The sequence below is a fragment of the Quercus lobata genome, chromosome 6, assembly GCF_001633185.2.
Source record: "Quercus lobata isolate SW786 chromosome 6, ValleyOak3.0 Primary Assembly, whole genome shotgun sequence".
NCBI lineage: Eukaryota > Viridiplantae > Streptophyta > Magnoliopsida > Fagales > Fagaceae > Quercus > Quercus lobata.
The window spans coordinates 50,126,952-50,151,548 of record NC_044909.1 but is presented as its reverse complement, the minus strand read 5'-3'; the positions used below and the strand labels follow the sequence as shown (position 1 = coordinate 50,151,548).

Genomic DNA, 24,597 nt, shown 5'->3' with positions numbered 1-24,597 from the left:
ATACTTAATAATATCCTTACAAATTTTTTTAAAAGTTAACAAAATATAAAAATGACTATCAATAGTATTTCAATTATATTATGCATTTTATTATATATTTTTAAGTGTATCCATACATATGCATGAGGTTACAAACTAGTAAGAATAACAGCTAGTAACATTCAAGACACAAATTTAAAAGCTTGTACCAACCGAAGTGATTTTTTACTTTCCAAAACTACATTTTCAAAGGCTACTCTTCATTGTCTATAAATATAGGCTTCATATTTTTTTACAATTTTACACCATTAAAAGAGAAATTCACGGAATTTTGCAAGATTTTTATTTGAAGAAATCTGGTTTTGTTGTATCCTTGAGATAAATTTGCTTGTGACTTGTGACCATATAGCAAACTATTAAGTGGCGGAAAATATTGTCTTAAAGATAGAAAATTCACTTCTGTCTCTAAATCATTAAAGTTACTTATATTCTCTCATTGTTCATCCCATAATCCCCAGCATTTTTTTTTTAGCTTATCTCCAGTACTTTTTTAAAAGGAATCTCTTTTTGTTTTAATCAGAGACTGTCACATCACCCACTAACTAAATAAAATGTGGAGATTAAAACTTACTAGGGTGTAGGGCCACTACCACTTGTTATTTTATATTTAAAACAAAAGGACATGTCCAATTAAAAAAGTACCAATCATGATAGAATCATTACTTTTCACTACCATAATTTTACAAATTCTTGAACCTAAATGTAATTTATAATAGAAAATAAATATAATACAAATAGCTTAGGCAAGACCATTTATTCATTTTTAGTTTATACTCTCCCTAAAATTAATCATATTCCATAATTGTATTCATATCCATATGCTAAAGTAATATCTAAGTTCAGATTGAAGGGTCCCGTTCTAGTTCTACTTAGAGAATCACATGTCATTTGTCATAAACTTCAAGAGAGAGATAATAAACACTCATTTTGGTCCATTTAGGTCCATTTGGTATAATTCGGTCCATTTTGATCCACTTCAGTCCAATTTGGTCCATTTCGGTTAAGTTTAGTCTAATTCGATACAGGTCAGTACATCAGTCCATTCGGTCCACTTTAATCTAATTCGGTTCAATTCGGACATTTTTATCCAATTTGGTCCAATTCGGTCCATTAATCCATTTCAGGTTAGTATTATTTGTTGGTTATGTTATATACACTCTTAACGTCAAGACCTACAACACGGCTTCATGAATTTTGTAACAAATACCTTAATTCATCATTCTTCCAACTGACCAAACGATAATCATTGATTACACTTACTTTATCCTTTGCACCATCTATTTCAATTTTATAGATACTCATTTTTTTACTGTAGAACTGTAAGTACCCAGTTTTTTTATAAGGGGTAATTGCGGTAAACCACTTGTGGTTTGGCTTGAAATCATTTTGCCCATCTGTGGTTTAAAAAGTGTTCATTTTGCCTACTTGTAGTTTAAAAAGTGTCACTTTACCCACTGAGGTAAGCTTTGTTAGTCTCCTGTTATCTACTTCTGTTAAAAACAAGAGTAAATATATATTTTTGCATTCCTTTATGTCTCTCTCCTTCCAAAACAAAAAACAAATAAAAGAACAAGAGAAAAATAAGATCAAAAAGTGCTCATAAAAAAAATATTATGCAATATCAAACGTTTCAAAAAGAAATTTTCAAATCTCATTCAATAAATCATTCATTCTGTCACAATCTCTCTTTCTAGCTCACTCACTCACTGTTTATTTCCTTATATAATACACAATGCAAATAGAGGACAACTAGTCGCTAACCCGTGCGATGCACGAGAAAGTTTTTAGTAACTATAAGATTTCAGCAAATCAAATGCTTTAAAATTTGAAAATCTTAAAGAACTTACATTAGCACTCATCAATTTGTTTACAAAGCCAATGCTAAATAGATCTACAAATTGCATTCTCATATCCTCTGTCATTTGCAAGGTGATAGGATTCTTTTTATTACAGTTTGCATCCTTCTATCCTTCAAAAGCTTTAAGAATTGTCATGTGGTCACTGCATAAGAATGTAGAAAAATATACAAAACAACAAATCTAATGTTGACAAATAAGTTGTGCTAATTTGTTCCCTTTAATTGCTGGAGTTTCACTACAATTCTACTATAAAACAAAACAACAGCTACAACCCAACTGAGAAGATAAAATTTCTTCCTAAATTTTACAATCAGAGACAAACCAAAACGAAAAATACATGAACTTGTATAGAAGAGGTAGAAGGTTTGAAAAAAAAAAAAAAAAACAGGGGACTGAGTGTAGACAAAGAAGGCTGACGTTTTAGGTGCCCAAGTAATTATTTAATCAACAAATGATTAAGCTAAGCTTAATCAGATGTGCTAAAAACCCTAGATAGCAAAATAAAGCAAAACTTGAAGGTAAAGCAAAACCTATAGGATTGTTGTTAGATTTTGACGGTTAAAAGGCTCTTCAATACTATCTCCACTTTCTTACAAAACTTGTAGAATTTGATTTTCTATGAGTGTTTTCCTGACTTCAACAAAAATGAATAGAGAGAAAAATGGGTTAGGAATTGAAATCCCTAAATTGACAGAAAAACCTAATTAAAAACGAAATCCTTAAATTGATAGAAAAACCATTATGCGCTTAGGCAATCAAATCCTTATGGGGAGGAGTCAGAATCATGGGCAAACTAATAGCTTGAATTTTACTTGGCTTCTGGAATTTCATCTCAATATATAAACCATTCAACAGTTCTTTTGACAGATTCAAGTCCTCGAAAGTACTTGCCGTCGTATATAGGGTATCATCCACAGTAACCTACATCAAATTAACTCCCTAATATATCAAAACCCAAAATTGAAAACTGAACAAAACATATCTATTAGACTCAACTATACATGTGTGTTTTTGCATTCATGTTCCAAGTAACATAATAATAGGATTTAAAACTATAGAACACTATATCTATTACCACATTGTATAAGCATCAAAACAAAAAGTAATATCAATGACAAAGATTCAAAACCCTAATTAGGATCTCAACCTATAATCAAAATCAATACTTTATTATATTTTAACCAAAAGTAGCAGCAAAGGTATTGAGTTGATCGAAACCCTAATTAGGATCAAGAAAATAAAGAAAAAAAATGGATACTTTAAAAAAAAATCATTTTATTATAAATAGTAAACAAAATGTTATAACACTATTTCAAAAAAAAAAAATGAATACTTTAAAAAATCTTCCTAATTACATATTGGTTGAAATCTTTTCAAAAGTAGGCAAAGATTCGGCAACACTCCTGGGAAACATTAAGTTAAGGTATAAAAAACTATTTTCTCAATTTGTATCTACTTATTTATTTCCCACTATATAAATTATTCAGTCTATTAATTTAACTTTTTCCTTTTTCTTAATTAGTTGCAAACGCTTCAACAAGTTAATAGAAAACAAATTAGTCCTCCAACAAATTCAACTAACTCCATATTTCAATCACCCAACTCTACTACATGACAAAGAAAAGACCCTAATTTTTTCATGTTATGAAGCAGAAAATCCCCATGCGCTACTGATAGTGGGAAGCTACAAATACTTTTTGAATGAAGAAGTCGTTGAAGGAAAAAAATTAATTGAAAAAACTCTTCAATGTGGCAATTTTATTGCAGCTTATATTCATGGAATCATGCTACTTTGTGAATCAAATCCTGGAGGAATTGATAACCTTTTGGAAATTTTAAATGATGAACATGGGAAGCATTGGCTTCTAAATTGCCGAAAAATGCTTTGACTACTTGCTGTGGGAACCGCCCTGTATCAAATTCCAAACTTTCAAGCATGCCACAAAATTGGAATGGGACATTGGAACCGAGATGAACCTTATCCTTATGTTTATGAAGAATTTGTGGTTACATGCAAAAGATGCTCAATTGACCTTGAAATGTTTAAGTTGGTGAATAGGCTTCTTTAATTCTCTTTTATTTTATTTTATTTTTCCCTCATTGTAGCATCACTTAAATAATAAGATGCAATATTCTGTTTTTTATTAATTGTTTGTTAAGCTTCGCAAAAGTTTTACAATTATGATTTCTTTAATGGTTTGCCAAAAGGAATGATTATCAATTGTGGAAAATTCAAAGTGTAATGAACCTTATCCTTGTGATTATCAAAAATTTGTAGTTACGTCTCATTCCTTTTGGCAAACCATTAAGGAAATCATAATTGTAAAACTTTTGCAAAGCTTAACAAACAATTAATAAAAAAAACATAATATTGCATCTTATTATTTAAGTGATGCTACAATGAGGGAAAAAAATAAAATAAAAGGGAATTAAAGAAGCTTATTCACCAACTTAAACATTTCAAGGTCAATTGAGCATCTTTTGCACGTAACCACAAATTCTTCATAACCATAAGGATAAGGTTCATCTCGGTTCCAATGTCCCATTCCAATTTTGTGGCATGCTTGAAAGTTTGGAATTTGATACAGGGCGGTTCCCACAGCAAGTAGTCAAAGCATTTTTCGGCAATTTAGAAGCCAATGCTTCCCATGTTCATCATTTAAAATTTCCAAAAGGTTATCAATGCCTCCAGGATTTGGCTCACAAAGTAGCATGATTCCTTGAATATAAGCTGCAATAAAATTGCCACATGGAAGAGTTTTTTCAATTAATTTTTTTCCTTCAACGACTTCTTCATTCAAAAAGTATTTGTAGCTTCCCACTATCAGTAGCGCATGGGGATTTTCTGCTTCATAACATGAAAAAATTAGAGTTTTTTCTTTGTCATGTAGTAGAGTTGGGTGATTGAAATATGGAGTTAGTTGAATTTGTTGGAGGACTAATTTGTTTTCTGTTAACTTGTTGAAGCGTTTGCAACTAATTAAGAAAAAGGAAAAAATTAAATTAATAGACTGAATAATTTCTATACAGGGAAATAAATAAGTAAATACAAATTGAGAAAATAGTTTTTTATACCTTAACTTAATGTTTCCCAGGAGTGTTGCCAAATCTTTGCCTACTTTCGAAAATATTTCAACCAATATGTCATTAGGAAGATTTTTTAATTTTTTTTTTTTTTTTGAAATAGTGTTATAACATTTCATTTACTATTTATAATAAAATGATTTTTTAAGGTTCATAGTATCATATTAAATAACAATACATAATAATAATGTGTTTAAGAATTTTGAAATGATTATACATGAATTTGATGGTGAAATGGTTAAATTCATATAGAATTTTGTATTGCGATTGGTTCTTAATGAATTTAATTGTTTCCATCCATTAATATTAACACTTTACAATTAATGTTAGGGGTTAATTAGGTCCATTGAACTCCTATTTCAGTCCCCTAACACTTCACAATATTAGAAAGTGGGCAACCATTCGGATCCCAAGAATGTAAGACAAACCAGTTCAATTAATCAACCAAAACGAAAATAAATGTAAAACATTGAATCTTAATTGAACCTCATGTTGATCTGTTCAATAACTTAACTTTTTTAACTATTGACACAAACTTTTTAGGTTTAGTTGATCGCCTATATAACAGCTTTTGATCTTTGATTCCAAGGTATTGGAGAACATATCAGACACTATTGTTGCAATTAATACAGTTAATGGTAGTATAAATGTCATAACATTAAAATTCATTTCAGGTTACAAACCCATCAACCCAATTCATCTCAAAGAAGTCATAAGCCTAAAGCAAACTGCTGTGGTTAATTATAATCAAATGAGTACATGTATTATTAACTTTGGCTCTAGTTCTTGCTGCCTTAGAGTGAAGCTGATTTTCTGAACTATTGCTCTAACAATGTGCCTACATAGACAATCTGTGTACTTATAAAAGAAAAAATAAAAGGAAAAAAAGACAATGTGCGTATTACCAAATAACTCCAAAAATGAGCTGCTGATAAACCATATCCTAAAGCTCATTTTGTGTAGCCAAAAAATAAAACACAATATTTGCTTTGCAAATAATAAAAGAGCCCAGTAGCAATAACAGATTCATAGATTCATAAAGTTACATTAACCATTTAACCTTTGTAGGAATTATACTTAAAAAGTAATAATTCAAGAGAAACAAATATAATACATCTATCAATTAACAATTATATCATTTGCATATGTAATAAAAATCAACAATAAAATGTGAGAAATTTACATACTAAATTATATTATTCAAGGACCTCACAAGCAATTAGGATGCTCTCCCCAGCTGGTCAGGATTAATAAGAGCTTTATTTCCTCTTCTCACACCCCTTGCAAGTGTGGCCTTGACAATATTTATAATATTCATAAAGGAAATGACCAACCATAAAATCCTTTCTATAGTAATAACAATTCATGTAACAGATATGTTACATTCATTAATAAATAACTTCATTAATTAGATTCATTAATGAAGAAGTTCATTAACGTGTCATTACTTTTTTAACTCCATACTAATGCATGAATTCATCTATCGTTCATGTCTAGAATCACTATAATGACAACTCCTCTTATAGGAGGCCAAGTTACTGGCAATGACACGATAGATTTATTAAGGCCAACACTCAACATGTATGAATCTCATTATGAAAGAACTTCCGAGATTATTATGCACTAACCATTGAAAGACTAGCCCTTATTATCTTCCATAGTCTGAGCAATTTTAACTTGCACCTCCTTTCCATCATGGTCCAACAATGTTGATAGGCCAAAAACAAATTAACCCCTTGTGATAAATTAACCAATTAATTTAGCCAAGTGAATTAATTAAGTTAATTAACATGCAAACACGTGGAAGCACAAACAAATCACCAATAAACTAAGTATGCAGTAGAAAATAAATTGACATGGTGATTTGTTTACAAATGGGGAAAACCTACATGGCAAAAACCCCACCAGGTGATTTTAAGGTCACCACTCCTGAAATTCCACTATTATTACAACAAGCGGTTACAAGTAAAAGAATCACAGTACCTTATACTAACTTACAGTTGAACCCTTACCCCAATACTCAATTGGACTTGTTTTGTAGTGACAATTTCTCCTTTTGATGCACGGCTCCCAGTACGTGACTAACCAATTGCGCGGATCCCAATATGCGACTTCAATCACCAACTAGAGAAGGTTGTTAGCTGCAAAGTTCTTCAGTTCATCCCAACAATGAAGATCAAGAAGATGCTTGGTCACAAAACCTTACAGTGCACAAACACAGCAACTTCTTCACAAGAAAGATGAACGAGGGCAAATTCTGTGTCTCTGGTCACAATTTGCTTGAACAAACTTTGCTCAACACTTGTGCAACTTATGAACACTTTGACGGCCCTTAAAATAATCTTTTTATATGTCCAGGGTTGTGAGAAAAGAAATCCCAAACACATAATCACGGATTAGAGTCAAAACAGAACTGAAATTCTGTTTTTCATAAACCTCAAAAGATACCCTATCTGTCGAGCAGCTGTCGAGCCACAAGGCTAAACATCTCTTTAAGCTTGATAGATGGCTAGTTGTCAAGCTTTAATGACAGACACTTTTCAGCTTGAATCTTGGACAAACTTGCATGGCTTCAACCCTTGATCTTGAAACAAAATTTCTTAAAGTATTAAACACATCCTAGATCTAGCCAAATACAAGTAAAGTGCGTTTTGTCAAAAGATTAGCCAATTACATAAAATAGTGACATATGTTCCTAACAAGTGAATTACATATGTCCTAACAAATGTACCTTTCAGAATAGGCTACATCATGATAGATATGGTCAAGTCAAGGACTATAATGAAATGATTCATAATCTTAGTCTACAATATCAAGTAGACATATTTCAATATTAAAAATATTTTACATCATAAAAATATTGCAAAATTTCACAAGAAATTTTGAATAATTAATTATTGATAATAGAGACATCATAAAATATCATGTTGGGCCACATTATTCTAACAACCATGAAAATAGATGTTATGTTTACAACTGAAAGGATTAATATGTGCATATTCGATCAATTCAGATAAAGGATTTACTCAATGTAATCAACAGATGAACGGTGAAAAAAATACCAAAAGATACTAAAAATATTGGGAAAAAATTCTTTATCTCCCAACCTAACCTTTAGATCCGATCATAGAGTGTTTTCTTTTAAAAAAATAAAAATAAATCAAGCTTTCAAATAAATTATCTATAATGTAAAATTTTCTAGAAACTCTTTTATGGTAAAGGTTTTAGAATATATACTAATATTAACTCTTCTTGAGAAATTTGATATAAAAATAGACAGAGTTAAACTGCAAAAGTTTTGGACCATGGAAAGACGAAAATCAAAATCTTTTTCTTTCATGGGACAAATAATTGTTTTTGCAATTTGGAGAATAACAAAATAGAAAGAAGTTTCCCCACAAGCAGTTTTGAAAATTCTGTCACTTTGAAAGGGTTTTTTGGTCTTACTTGTGAGGTGATATTTCCCCCACCAACAACAATTGCAACTTGAAATAATTGCCTACAATGATTTAGACATCATGCGTTGAAAACCTATATGAGAGACTCGAGAAAATAGTAATTCAGAAAACAGTTGAATTACAAACATTTCAACTACTCCCAAGTTATTCAAGAAATTCTCATATTATTGTAAATAATTCAAGAATGGAAAGCTATGCTTCTATTCATTTGTATACTTCCTATATCCCCATAACTTTTGCCATGACTATAAACACATATTAAAAAATGATTATTACATGACAATGTAACCACAAGGATCACATCATTGAACTTATTGAAAGAAATGAAAGATTTTGTTAAACTCATAGTTGTAAAGGTAAGTGTTGAAGGTTTACCTCAATGCCTAATAGATGTCCTAATTGTAATTGTTATGTATGATATCTTATTTAAGACAATTTGATATGTGGTCTCTTGTAAGTTTTACTGCTTATTTTTAGATGGTAACCACATTAGAGAAGGTGAGGCAGAAACCATGGTAGCTGGTGGGACTGAAGCTGTAGTCATGCCTACTGGGATTGTTGGGTTATAGCTACATACTGATTTCAGATAGTAATAATGGTTTACAAAAGAAAAATACAATGATTTCTTGAACATATACTATCATTAAATGAAGAATATTAAGAAATTTGAATAATTGAATTAAATCTTGTCTTTGCCATTGCAAGGTTAAAACAACACAATTTTCTTATATTCTTTATTTAACATAAATTTCAATGAGATTGATGGCATGCTAAGCATGGCTATAGTTTTGTACCTGCAATTACATATATGTACTTACATATATGTATTGTAAGAATTCCAATTAAAACAAAGAAGAGATTAATTATAGTAAAAAGTTTCTTCTCTATGTGATATAAAATCAATTGAAATGTAAACAATCATAATGCATCATGAAATGGTGGTCACAGGTGTGGTGCTTGCCACAACAGCTCCGATGCCAAAGTCAATATATGGAAGCTTTTGAGAATAATAAGAAAGTTCTAGATATCAGAATATCAATGTGAGAATATTTTTAGGTGAATCTGTATACCTTCCTTGTCTATGATCAGTGTGTATATATACAACTTCATGGTTTCTAGCCGTTAGGGCCTTAATTGTGGCTTTAGTGCCCTTTTTGTAACGCCTTAGGGCTCATGAATATGGGTTTGATGAGGTTCCAACGGTCTACTAATTGATTGATAACTGTCTGAGGTATTGAATGCTTTTATTAAATGACTCGCCTGTGTTCGTCCGTGTTGTGTTAAGGTGGACAGGTATATTTGATGAGGTCGTCCAAGGAAGAAGGTCTTGTTAGTCCCATCAGTTATACTACCTGCAATTGGTAAGAAAGAGTAAGCATATTTGCTACTGTGAATGACAGTGAGTGAAAGATCCTGTCCCTCATCTGAGGCCTCCCCTTTTCTTAAATTGTTTCCTGGGAACTCTTACTTTTTATTTGTTTGCTAGTTCAGAATTCAGTCAGATAATGTAAAATATAGATTATTATGCTTTAAATTTGAAACTGTCAACTTTCATTTTTCATCTTTTGGTTTTTTAACATCTTTTAGGACCTTTTATTTGTGGACATTTACTGCCCTGATCATAGAAACTATTGCTAATGTTGAATTGTAGGTTCTCCTTGCACCTGCAAAATCAATTGCTTCTAATGCAGGTGTCGATGGAGAAATTCTTGTAGAGAAGACTAGAACTTGTAATTGGCAAACTGGATACGATGCAATGACAGGCAGATATGAAGATCTTCTCAGTGCTGGAGTTGTAGATCCTTGTCAGGTTTCAAGGTGTGCACTTCAAAATGCAGTGTCAATTGCTGGTGTAGTTCTTATCACTCAAGTTGTGTTGGTGGAAAAGATGAAGAAACCTAAGCCAGCTATGCCTCATGTTCCAATCAAAACTCCTTAAAGAAAAGATTAGATGGAAAGCTAGTTGAAAGCTGAGAAAGACCTGTATGTGTCACATTGGTTTGAAACAAACAATTTGAATTTTCTTGGTTACTTGAGATGATGATTCAAAAAGCTTTAGAGATTAGAAACTGAGAGGCCGGACAAGTCAGCTTTCAATCTGACTTTTGGATTGTGAGAGTATTAAAAGCCATACATAAAGAAAGGGATTTCATAACCAGTAGCTGTTAGCCTATTAGTCTTTGTAATCTCACTCAACACATGTAAGATTCCTTTTTTTTTTCTTTTTTCTTTTTTTCCCAGTTTTGTTTTTGGGTACTCTGTTTTGGACTTGGTATAATATTGCTATAATAATGATGAGGGTATCTTAAAGAAATTTCTTTATTCTTTTTCCTTGATCTTTTGTTCAGAAATCTCCAAAACCTATTTTTGATTTTCTCATATAATAATAGGTAAAGTTGAGAGAAACTCAAATTAGAATTCTAAATTAGAGTTCCAAAATTGCGTCATGTGTCCTAAATTATTTATTTTTAAAGAGTTTTATTTCTTAATTTTAGAATCAAATATGGGACCACATCATAAATATTCATCCAAGTGAGTTATTAAGTACACAAACCAAAGAGTTTAGAATAAATGAATAGTATAAAAAAAGTTATTCACAATAATAATAAAAAATGGACAATTTACATTTTATACTTAATAATATCCTTACAAATTTTTTTAAAAAGTTAACAAATTATAAAAATGACTATCAATAGTATTTCAATTATATATATAGGAATTATATTATACATTTTATTGTATACTTTTAAGTGTATTCATGCATATGCATGAAGTTACAAACTAGTAAGAATAACAGCTAGTAACATTCAAGACACGAATTTAAAAGCTTGTACCAACCGAAGTGATTTTTTACTTTCCAAAACTACATTTTCAAAGGCTACTCTTCATTGTCTATAATATAGGCTTCATATTTTTTTTACAATTTTACACCATAAAAAGAGAAATTCACGGAATTCCGCAAGATTTTTATTTGAAGAAATCTAGTTTTGTTGTATCCTTAAGATAAATTTGCTTGTGACTTGTGAGTTGTGACCATATAGCAAACTATTAAGTGGTGGAAAATATTGTCTTAAAGATAGAAAATTCACTTGTGTCTCTAAATCATTAAAGTTACTTAGATTCTCTCATTATTCATCCCATAATCTCCAGCATATAAATATATATATATATATATATATATATATATATTTTAGCTTACCTCCAATACTTTTTTAAAAGGAATCTCTTTTTGTTTTAATAAGAGATTGTCAAATCATCCACTAACTAAATAAAATGTGGAGATTGAAACTCACTAGGGTGTAGGGCCACTACCACTTGCTATTGTATATCATATACTATACTATATAATAAAAGTTGGGCATAGAAGCTGTAGTTGCGCCAAGTGGCTGCACTAAATTGCAAAAAAAAAATTAGAATTTTGAAAAAATTAATATAATTTTTTTTGTACTTATCTTCTTCTTCTATAATTTCTAAATTGATAAAAAATCTTAATTTAATTACAATCCAAACTCTTCATCTAATCCTTTTATTATTATAATTTATAAGTTGATAAATTTTTTTTAATTTGATTACAATTCAAACTCTTCATCTAATCCTTCTTTTATTATTTAAATTATATTACTACGTGTAAAAAAAAATAAAAATAAAAAACACACTCTCAAAGTGATAGAAAAAACAAACAGGTTTATTCTTTATTGCTTTTCTAAATTTATATCTTAATTTATAATTTGTGTTAATTTCTTAATTTTAAATTATGAATAATTTTGATTATATTCTTTATATTGAATGTAAATTATCATTTATAGGTTTTTGGTTGTGTTATATTCTTCAAAAAAAAAAAGGAATAAAATAAAATAAAAGAGTTTATATAAATTTGGCAACAAAGCTAAATAGATAAGGCTAAAAAATGTTTACTAATAATAATTTTATTAGTAACTTTATTTTAACATGATTTAAAAAAAAAAAATGAATAGAGAGATAATTTATTAACGTGATTTAAACTCTTCTAAAACTTTTTTAAGGGGTTGGTTTAAAAAAATTGCAAAGTAATTTTCTAATTATTAACTACTACGTGCTAACTTCTAATTACCAAAACCTACAATTGAAATACTAATCCATATGAGATACCATTTCCAAAAATTAATATTTTAGCTATTATATACTAACGCTAACTTATATATATATATATATATATATATATATATAAAAGAGGGGTTTTCTACCTCCTTGCAAAACAAATGGACTATAATAAGAATTAGCTAGACAGGGATGAGACTACACCACATCTTTTCTACAATATATATTAAATTCAAATAATTTTTCATGCATATTCACACGCTACATGAAGGAATTATAATAAGAATTAACTAGATAGAGGTAAGACTACATCACCTCTTTTCTACAATATATGTTAAATTCAAATCATTTTTCATGTATATTCACATGCTACACAAAGGAATTATAATAAGAATTAACTAGACAGGGGTAAGACTACACCACCTCTTTTCTACAATAAATATTAAATTTAGATCATTTTTCATGCATATACACACACATGTAGCATGCAATGCACAAGACTTAAACTTGGTATGGTGAAACTCACTCGAGTTTCAGTGCCTTCTTCCATGCTTTCAAGGACAAAATTAAATTCTCATGTGAGTCTTTCTTTACTTCAAATTTTTAAATGTTTAATAATTTAGATTGTTCTTAATTATTGAATTGAGGTTTCACTTAAAAATTATTTCAATTATTGTTTCGAATAATTTTTAATTATTAAATTCAAGAGTTTTCCATTTAAATATATGTGATTAATTGAGCCTTAAAGTTCAATGTATTATTGAAAATCATTTTATATATATATATATATATGCATATTATGATACCTTAGTTTCACACTGTTAGTTTTTAGACCCCTTAAACAATTGATTAAACCTAGGTAATTAGCCAAGTTGTTACTTAGTCCAATTAAACAAGTCTAGGTTATCACAATATAAAAGATCAAATTATGCAAAGCAGCGGAAAATAAATAACACAAGATATGATCACCCAGGAAACCAAACCGGTAAAAACCTGGGGAGGATTTGACCTAGCTATCCTCAAGGTAAACTTGAATCCACTATCTTGAAAGAATCGAAGTTCATACAATAAGACTTACAAGCCCCCACGCTCGACTTCTTATTACTACCAACCAGTAAAACTTACTGACACAATCACGTGCAAGCTCCGAATCCACGGACTCCTTCTTTCTTGGATTCCCACCATCTACAAGCACACTCGCTTGTGTAGTCTTTAAACTTCAATAGCAGCAACTGAATTGATCATCAAGGTGTAGAAATTATCTCCTCCTTGAAAACCCTAAGTTTGTGTAAAGGAAAGCTCCTCTCCTCTAGATCTCACAAGAGATTTACACAAACCGCAATATGAGCAACACTAAAACGTGGCTAAGGTTTGCCTTTTTATACTTATGACAAATAAGAAACCCTAAAAACGTTTTAAAACAAATAGGGCTGAGTTGGACGAATCTGCAGAAAAGCAATCTGCCCGAGTTTCGATCGGTCGAGCCTAAGCTTCGATCGATCGAGCCAGGCCGAAAGCCACAGTGCTTCCTGCTTTAAACTCGATTCCAACTTTACATTGACACACAACTTTGAGCTAGTTTTAAATACTTCTAAATACATTGTTTTGATCATGGTTTGCCAACATTACACATTAGAGTTCTAAATACATAAAATCCTAATCTTTAGAACCTAACACACACAACATGCATTCATTATATAACTTAAAAGTAAAATATTCATTTATTTTTATTATTTATTTTAAGTAAATTAATAAAAAAATAATTTTTCTAGACAGGGATAAAACTACACCATCTCTTTTCTACAATGTATGTTAAATTCAGTTCATTTTTCATGCATATTCATAAGCTACACGAAAGAATTATAATAAGAATTAGTTAGATAGAGGCAAGACTACACCACCTCTTTTCTACAATATATGTTAAATTCAGATAATTTTTTATGCGTATTCACACGCTACACAGAGGAATTACAATAAGAATTAACTAGATAGGAGTAAGACTACACCACCTCTTTTCTACAATAAATATTAAATTTAGATCATTTTTCATGCATATACACACACATGTAGCATGCAACGCACAAGACTTAAACTTTAAGTTTAAACTTAAACTTGGTAGGGTGAAACTCACTCAAGTTTTAGTGCCTTCTTCCATGCTTTCAATGACAAAAATTAAATTCTCATGTGAGTCTCTCTCTACTTCAAAATTTTAAATGTTTAATAATTTAGATTGTTCTTAATTATTGAATTGAGGTTTCACTTAAACATTATTTCAATTATTGTTTCGAATAGTTTTTAATTATTAAATTCAAGGGTTTTCCATTTAAATATATGTGATTAATTGAGCCTTAAAGTTCAATGTACTATTGAAAATCATTTTATATATATATTAGGTACCTCTACCATCTTCCATTCAATTATATATATATATATATATATATGCATATTATGATACCTTAGTTTCACACAACATGCATTCATTATGTAACTTAAAAGTAAAATATTCATTTATTTTTATTATTTATTTTAAGTAAATTAATAAAAAAATATATTTTTCTAGATAGGGATAAGACTACACCACCTCTTTTCTACAATATATGTTAAATTCAGATCATTTTTCATGCATATTCACACGCTACACGAAGGAATTATAATAAGAATTAGCTAGATAGAGGTAAGACTACACTATCTCTTTTCTACAATATACGTTAAATTCAAATAATTTTTCATGCATATTTGCACGCTACACAAAGGAATTATAATAAGAATTAACTAGACAGGGGTAAGACTACACCACCTCTTTTCTACAATAAATATTAAATTTAGATAATTTTTCATGCATATACACACACATGTAGCATGCAATGCACATGACTTAAACTTGGTAGGGTGAAACTCACTCGAGTTTCAGCGCCTTCTTCCATGCTTTCAAGGACAAAAATTAAATTCTCATGTGAGTCGCTCTACACTTCGAATTTTTAAATGTTTAATAATTTAGATTGTTCTTAATTATTGAATTGAGGTTTCACTTAAACATTATTTCAATTATTGTTTCGGATAGTTTTTAATTATTAAATTCAAGAGTTTTCCATTTAAATATATGTGATTAATTGAGCCTTAAAGTTTAATGTATTATTGAAAATCCTTTTATATATATTGTGGGGCCAGCGAACTTGTGACCCTGGCCCACTTTGCTTTAGGGCCTAAAACCCGAGCCGAGGAGGGATATTACCGAGGACATACAGTGAAGGTCCAAATGGCCTAGAGATATAGCCGATGATGATTCTATCCTCGGCATCCCAGCGCGCTTCTGAAAGAAAGTGCAAGTACGGTATAGGAACAGTTTAAGGAAAAGCTGAACACCTCCACATTGATGGAGAAAGGATCCCTGGACAATATGGCGACAAAGGACAAAGGAAAACTGCCATTACTGCAATTAAATACTCTGCGCTAGACAGAGCAATACTTTTCAGTTTTTACAACCACCCCCAACCACTTTGGGTATGGGCTGATGGGACAAGTATCAGCCCTTGAAAGCTGAACCTACACGTGGACGTTGGAGGAAGAGTAAAGGCTAATATAAAAAGAGAAGTAAGCAATCCAGAGAGAAGGCTGGGAAAAAAGGCCAAGAACCAGAGCCTCCCAGGCTATGCCGAGGAGAAAGACTTCTTGAGCAAACATGGTTCACCTCTGTATGAGTACCATGATTAACCATTGTCCGGTGATCAAGGCCTAACCTTTCAACCCACGCTCTACAAATTTTATTGTTTAGGCCTTAAACGTGCGAACCCAATACCAGTTTGGGGTCGTTACAAATTGAGTCCTTACAATTGGCGTCGTCTGTGGGAAGGCTTGTGCGTTGGCACAGGCGGTGGTTCGTGCTCTTGTCAAACAAGGGCCTGCGAAAGCCCCTTCATCACTTCCAGCAACCTGTTGTTGTATATAAAGTTCCACTAGGGGCTACGCTTCGAAGCACCAGCGACACGGGCAGTTCTAGGGGCTTCCAACATAAAGCCCCAAACCTTGGTCGAAGGGCTAATCCTCGAAACTTAAAGAAAATCTAAGTTTTGGACAGAACCAAGGTATTGCATGGTCCTCGGACTCAAACCTATGGGGAAACCAACTACTTAAAGAAAATCTAAGTTTTGGACAGAACCAAGGTATTGCATGGTCCACGGACTCAAACCTATGGGGAAATCAACTACTTAAAGAAAATCTAAGTTTTGGACAAAACCAAGGTATTGCATGGTTCTCGGACTCAAACCTATGGGGAAACCAACTACTTAAAGAAATTCTAAGTTTTGGACAGAACCAAGGTATTGCATGGTCCTCGGACTCAAACCTATGGGGAAACCAACTACTTAAAGAAATTTTGAGTTTTGGGCAGAACTAAGGTATTGCATGGTCCTCGGACTCAAACCTATGGGAAAACCAACTAATTAAAGAAGATTATGAGTTATGGACAGAACCAAGGTATTGTATGGTCCTCGGACTCAAACCTATGGAGAGATTAGTCATTAGAAAATGGATTAAGTCCTAGACAGAATGGAAATCCCATCCTGTCCTCGAATCCCCAGCTCTAGGGAAACTAATGTAAACGAGTATTTAGGCCCGGTACAATCATACCTCGGTCCTCGAACCGGATGCCAAAAATGGTTAAGGCTATGAATGTTGTCAGGAACGTGGCAAAGCACCTTAGCGCTCAGCGACCTTCTCGAATAGTTCATTTTGGGTTACCCATCCTCGGATGATCACCTCATATACAATACAGAGCATTCAACTGTTATCTCGGTTAGTCTTGTATGTATAACCTTTTTCAGGTCGGCATTATTGTGCTTGTTAGTCTCAATGAATTCAAAATAATAGTAGCACATCCATTCACAATATAACTATTGCAGAAAAGAAAGAATACTTAGAATAAAATAAAGTCATCTTTTATTAATACAAAGAAATAGTACAGCGTACAATGAAGAGCTTAAGCAAGCCTATACCAGAAGCTAACTACAAAAGCAAAAAGAAAAGAAAAAAGGAAAAAGATACAAGGGAACGATAAATCCTTCAAAATTCTACGCTTATGACGACTAAGCGTGTCAGGATGACCCCATTGATGGAAGGGGAGAAGAGGCAGAAGAAGAAGAAGCAGAAGCACCAGGATGCCCCTAGTGATGGAAGAGAAGAAGAAGCAGAGATAAAAGGAGGCACCAGAGAAGGAGAAAAGGAGGAAGCAGGGATGCCTAGTCCTCGTGCCAGCTCTGACTCCCATCAGGTCAGCGCCATGTTAGCAGCGCTCGAGAGAGAGGGGATGGTACCGACGATGAGCAACCCCAGTGCTATCACACCAAAAATCTGATGCGACCAGCACCTCCTTCGGATTTTGGCTAAAGGAAGAAGAGGCTTCTTTCCCGCCTTGTCAAGGGGGAGAAATGCTTTGAGTCTCTGTCTCCCTTGCCCTGATCGGACCATCTTGAGTCTCGGAGAGACCCAGTACTTCTGGAAAGGGTGTGGTCCCTTCACCCTCATCTTCGCCCCAACCATATCACTCCCTAAGGCTTAATCCCACTGGCAGTGAGGACTTTGAGCACAGCAGGTGGTTTAGGAATTTGAAAAGATTGAGGGGTCTGTACGCCAAAGAAATGACCTCCTACCTTGTTTCTTATACGGAGGGCAAGTCTGGTGGCATTTAATCTGTACAGATTTCCAAGAAAAGTTACAAACGAGATAATTCCCACTCAACTCCCAACGCCGTCTACAACTGTTGGATTGGCGTTGCCTCGTAAAGGGAACTTATTAAAGACGTGCCTCGTGTAATGAAATGGCAAAAGCACGACATGAGGAAAACTCAAGGAATGAAGAGACACTGACATTAATGAAGGACAAAGCTTGGCAAGCCGTGACATAGGCCTGACGTCACCAAAACCCTCCTCTCCGTCCGAGGGGCCGGACAGCAGGATTTTGAGGGGCTATTGTGGGGCCAAAGAACTTGTGACCCCAGCCCACTTTGCTTTAGGGCCCAAGGCATGAGCCGAGGAGGGATATTGCCGAGGACATACAGTGAAGGTCCAAATGGCCTAGAGATATAGCCGAGGATGATTCTATCCTCGGCATCCCAGCGCGCTCCTGAAAGAAAGTGCAAGTGCTGTATATGAACAGTTTAAGGAAAAACTGAACACCTCCACATTGATGGAGAAAGGACCCCTGGACAATATAGCGACAAAGGACAAAGGAAAGGTTGCCATTACTGCAATTAAATACTCTGCGCCAGACAAAGCAATGCTTTTCAGCTTTTACAACCACCCCCAACCAGTTTAAGTATGGGCTGATGGGACAAGTATCAGCCCTGGAAAGCTAAACCTACACATGGACGTTAGAGGAAGAGTAAAGGCTAATATAAAAAGAGAAGTAAACAATCCAGAGAGAAGGCTGGGAAAAAAGGCCAAGAACCAGAGCCTCCCAGGCTATGCCGAGGAGAAAGACTTCTTGAGCAAACATGGTTCACCTCTGTATGAGTACCATGATTAACCATTGTCCGGTGATCAAGGCCTAGCCTTTCAACCCACGCTCTACAAATTTTATTGTTTGGGCCTTAAACGTGCGAACCCAATACTAGTTTGGGGTCGTTACAAATTGAGTCCTTACATATATATATATATATATATATATATCAGGTACCTCTACCATCTTCCATTCAATTTTATATATATATATATATATATATATATGCATATTATGATACTTTAGTTTCACACAACATGCATTCATTATGTAACTTAAAAGTAAAATATTCATTTATTTTAAGTAAATTAATAAAAAAATTATTTACGTATAAATTTTGATTAAACCGTGCATCCCACAGGTATAATGCTAGTTTAAAACAGAAGGACATGTCCAATTAAAAAAATACTAGAAGTAAGCCAAATTTTTTTTCTTTTTTTTTTTTCTTTTTTTTCCTTTTACGGTCCTTTTCAGTTGGGTCGTGATTATAGCTTCCTACTTGTCAAGAAACCAATGTGTAAGACAGTAAAGAGACTTAAAAGAATGGTAAGGATATTTACTTATTTATTGCAAGGAAACATATATCTTGAATATGCTTGGGTTTAATAAGCTACATATGGTATACGAGTAATAATAAGAAAAATGATCAATTAAATTTATATAAACTTATCTAATTTTTTTTTTTAGAACTTATCTAATTAAATTGAAATATACTTAAGTAAACTTTAATTGAATGAGCTAAATTGTGTAAGATTTGGGGAAGTGATGCATTAGTGATATTATATATCAATACAATTTTAAAAAAATAAAAAATTTGAGGCGAGCCATCAATTAAATTTGATATATAAATTTTTATTTTAGGAAGAATTAGGAGCTCGGCGCCCCTGCTACCACAAGCCCACAACTACTAAAGTGGTTTATACTTTATAGTCTAGGAAGTAGGAACTCTAATGTTGAATTCTTCAAATTTAGCCTTGGCCCAACTACCATACTGAATTATTTTTTTTCTTTACCCTCTTTTTAAAGTTTGCATTAAGCATGTCCTTGGCTCAGACTAATTTGTCCATATAACAGGATGATTCAAACACATCATGTGGCCAGTGGTGGCTCTAAAAATATTTTTTAGGGAGTTCATTCGAATTTGTGTTGAAGAAGTTAACAATGACCCTTTTGTAAATAATATTTTCTTATTTAAATTTGATCATTAGGATAATAAGATAGATATTTTCTCATAAGTCATAATCCATGATCCATAGGAAGATTTTTCAAGTCAACACGAAGTTCACTTAGAAGATGAATCTTAGGTAGGAGATGAATATTTGTGAAACATGTGATTTCCTTATTAAAATATTAATTATTATTGCTAAGATTAAATAATCTTGGAAATCCTTACTATAAAGTACTATAATAATTTTTTTTTTTTTAATACAAGTTAGAATACTTTAGTTTATTATTTATTAGTTTTATATTACTCTTTTCAATTCATTTATTTAACAATTCACCCAACTTTGAAAATTTATTCGACTTTGTAATTCATTAGGAAGAATTTTTGTTGTGTCTTTTATATTACTCTATTAAAAATTCAACACAACAATTCAATCATTGAAAAAAAAAAAGGTCTTCACTCCCCACTATCCCACACCTCACTTCCACTACTTTACACTTAATTGTCTTTTAGTGATTACACCTTACTGTTCACTTAATTATCTTTTTCTAAGATTTAAAATCAACAAATTACTAATTTTTGTTTGGACTTGCTATGTTTTATTCCCAAATTTTAAATTAAATTGGTTTGTTGTTGGATTTTTTTTTTTTTTTTTAAATGTCAAGATAAAGGCTGGTGTCAAATTAGTTTGGTGGTGTCGTGGTCTAGTGTACGTGATAATGTGTGAGTGGTGGCAGGGTTGCATGGCTTGGCAAGCTCCGTGTGACAGGGCACACATGATGGGGAATGAGGGTTGGAAAACCACCGATTGTCATGGCACTCGTCGCCGAAGACTTGCTTTTGGGGATTCAAATTTTTATTTTATGGTGGTCATAACCTAAAAATTATAAAATTATTATATTATATATATATATATATATATTTTGTCCCATTGAACCCCCTCAAGTCAGTGCGGCACCGCCACTGCATGTGGCCAGTCCCCGCTCCTGATGGAATTGATGTGAAGCATTGGTTTTGGACAAGTCATTGATGATGAATTGATGATAATTAAGGTTGAAATAAGGTAGATATAGATTTCACTCTTCAATTCCGCAACTGGAGACAGGCTGGATGAAGAACCATAGTTGTCAATGATAATTGAAGTTTTGCTATTACTATAAGTTACCCCATATGCAAAAGATTGCATCAATTTTCCTTTTGTGTAATTAAAATGACATTAAACTTACTACATCCCTTGGCGTACAAAGCAATATGACCTTGCTAAGGTCTTGCATTATTTAAATTTTTAGCAGTGAAAACTAGTAGGCATTGTAGGGATCTAGAGCTTTATATAATTGTTCTCAATCATCCACTTGAGGCTCCAGTGTTCAAATTGACACTTGTAAGCCCAATATGCCCATCCGAAAGTGGCAAGCCCGTAGACATCCAGTTGAGCTTTTGCAAAATTCTGATAGTCTTGCATTGATGCTCCATTTCTAGCAAATTCTGCAGTCCATTCTCCTGCAAAATTTGCCAACACGATTAGCAGGATATGACTCAAAGCTGATCATGTGATTTTAAGATGAGGATCAAATTTTAAGCGAATTTAGGACGAATTTAAAATAAAGGTTCTAAGCAGATTAAGGTTGACTAGTGTTGATAGCATTAAAAAGGTACGTATTTTGGGACTTACCAACAAAACTAAGGGGGCCATTGGAAGTTGTCACGGTTTTTAGTGCTGAAGCTCGCTGATTTTTGATGTAATCGATGTTTTGTTGTACATTCATGTTGCTAAACTCATCCGAATATAGATTGTAGAAATGCACGTCAATGACTACATGATTGAAGTTTCCAGCAAATGAGAGTAGCTCCGTTGGATCAGCATTCCCCAACCGGTTTGAGAGGATCACATAAGCACTTGGTGTGTACTTTCTCACAGCATCATAACCGGATTTGTAATAGTTTTTAAGGTTGTCTAGAGTGACTCCTGGTGCAAAAGGTTCGTTCATTAACTCAATTGCTGCAAGACTTGGATTGTTGGCATACCTGCACAAAAATAAGGTATAATTTAGAATTTAGGGAACATTCAAAATTCATCAGCTGCTTTTATTGGAGTGGTCTATACGGCATTTGGTCTGTCACTCTTAGAGAGCATTCTCAAACCATTTTATCAAAAAACAATAGCAGTAAATCAAACATATGGTAATTTATAGTAAGAATAAAAGTTTAGTTTATTGAACCTTTTTGCTAGGAAGTCTATGACTGCCACAGTATCCTTTATATTGGAATCTCCCCATTCCTGAAATCCGTCTCTTGTCCCACTGTGAGCATTTCCATTCTGTGATCCTTGAACCGCATGCAGGTCAACAATTACTTTCATCCCATATTTCCTAAAATTTTCAGAGAAAACATCATTTTATAGTAATTTGTTACAAACTTTGTTCTTAATAAGGTCTAGTACCATAAACATATTATAATATATGGCTCTGGCATGATTCACTACGACTTACTGTGCCCATGTGAAAGCATTGTCCAAGGCCTTCAAAGAGCCCCCAACAAAAGGCTTTGGTGGTGTTGGATCTAGTGCAATCCACCACCCAACTGGAATTCTCACTGCAGTCAGACCATTTGATGACATGAATCTGAAATCCTCATCAGTTATGTAAGTGTTCCAATGATCCTGGGATGAAAAGATATATTTATTCATTTGATTGCTTACTTTGATCATGTTTATTTTACAAATTAACTCCATGTTATTAAGCTGAACTCGCTAACTTGAATATCTTAATATTAATCCAATTGGTGCCACAAGCTAAAACCTCACCTGCATGACTTGAGGAGCTTTATCTGGGCCATAGCCATTTGTGATTTGGTATTCACCTTGTGGGGTATTGACAATGTTAATTTTGAAGACAGATGGATTACTATCTTCCCAACCTGAGCCTTCATAATCAGCAGTAATCAATGTATCTGATTGTGCCTAATTAGAACATAGAAAGTACAATAATCATGTCAGTCAGTCATTTTCAGCATTTGTTCCTCTAACTGAGATAGTTGAATTGAGCAAGTGGATTGATTTAATCCAATCAATTAATTGTTTGCTTGGCCTATCAAATGAATTGAACTAGTTTGCTACTATTTTCATTTGGTTTAAGGTTTATCAAGCCATCAAAAAACACCCAGAATCCTTGGATGCAATGACTATCAGAATGATGATAATGATAAACTACCACTTATCTTGAAATCTTAAACTAATAAAAAGAAAAGCATGAATTTAATGATTGGCTTTGATACCACAATAAACTACCACTTATCCCAAAAACTTAATAAGAAAGCGTGAATTTAATCAGTGTGGAAATGCATTTCAACCAACAACTTTTTAAAGAGGGAAGGTACCTGAAGGAATTTTCCATTTGAAGCTTTGATGTGAATTCGGTTTGGATCATCCTCTTTCCTTATGATTTGAAATGTTTCTGAGTTGCCAGGTGCAGTCGCAGCTGCTACTATTCTATTTTGATAACCTTTCAACCCCGCAAACTGCTTGTTGAACACTCTAAAATTGAAAGTTGTCTCATCGACCCTCCACAACTGCATCATATTTATGGAAAGCATAGTAGTAATGTTGTCAAGGAATAAGTACTGAAAGATGCTAATTTGTATATGTCATACCTGGTGTACAAAACTTCCACTTCTGCAGGGCTAAGAGAGGTGATCATTTATGCTAAATTTAAATGCTAAGTAATTTTACTCAAGTACTTACCCTGAAAGTTTCCCAATCAGAGGCTGATGTTCGGTTAGCAACAACAATAGTTCCACCACCACTTTCTGCTGATAAATACTTTTGCAGCTTTATAGACATCAACTGAACTTGAGTTCCATCCTACCAAAAACCAAACATAGAGCAACATTATTCATTATCAATGATGAATTAAGAAGATGAGTATTTAATGTTTTTTTTTTTTTTTCCAAAACTAAACAAACAATAGTATGACATATATGGACTTTTTCAACAGTTGGAGTAAAAACAAAGATAGATTAAAAAGTGGCAGAATGGGATTAGGTAATGCATAGGTGGCTGTAATTCTAATAGACTGAATACCAGAAGATCTTTGTTGGGTATTCCTTGAAAGAGAGAAGGCTTCATCCATCCCTCTGTAACAAGCCAACATCCTAAATTCACAGCTTTAAATGGCAAATTGGAGCTCTGAGCAAGGGAAAGAGTTACAACACATGAAAGACAAAGAACCAAATGTATGGTCAAGTGAAAATGGTGAGCCATCTGCTCCACTCGTTGAGAAATCAAAAGACTTCGTATAATTTATATGGAGGAAGTCTAGCAAGTCATTATTTTCTTGTTAGGGTTAGGGGTCTGTTATGGTCCAAATTTATACATCTTCCATCTAATTTGTCAAAACTCCAGGTCATAGTGCCGGCTTGACTAGAT

The 24,597-nt window shown here is 32.8% G+C and overlaps 2 protein-coding genes across 2 annotated transcripts; one reads left to right on the top strand and one right to left on the bottom strand.

Annotated features, from left to right (window-relative positions):
- Positions 1 to 8,763: 8,763 nt before the first annotated feature.
- LOC115950439 (chaperonin 60 subunit alpha 2, chloroplastic-like) lies at positions 8,764 to 10,379 on the top strand. Its single transcript, XM_031067634.1, has 3 exons — positions 8,764 to 8,809; positions 8,918 to 8,997; positions 10,092 to 10,379. The coding sequence occupies exons 1-3, from the start codon at positions 8,764 to 8,766 to the stop codon at positions 10,377 to 10,379; spliced, it is 414 nt and encodes a 137-aa protein (XP_030923494.1).
- Positions 10,380 to 21,298: 10,919 nt separating this feature from the next.
- LOC115995351 (probable glucan 1,3-beta-glucosidase A) lies at positions 21,299 to 24,498 on the bottom strand. Its single transcript, XM_031119875.1, has 8 exons — positions 24,253 to 24,498; positions 23,914 to 24,033; positions 23,550 to 23,741; positions 22,978 to 23,133; positions 22,664 to 22,833; positions 22,394 to 22,543; positions 21,847 to 22,199; positions 21,299 to 21,674 (listed from the first exon to the last, which is right to left on the bottom strand). The coding sequence occupies exons 1-8, from the start codon at positions 24,430 to 24,432 to the stop codon at positions 21,493 to 21,495; spliced, it is 1,503 nt and encodes a 500-aa protein (XP_030975735.1). The 5' UTR covers positions 24,433 to 24,498; the 3' UTR covers positions 21,299 to 21,492.
- Positions 24,499 to 24,597: the final 99 nt, after the last annotated feature.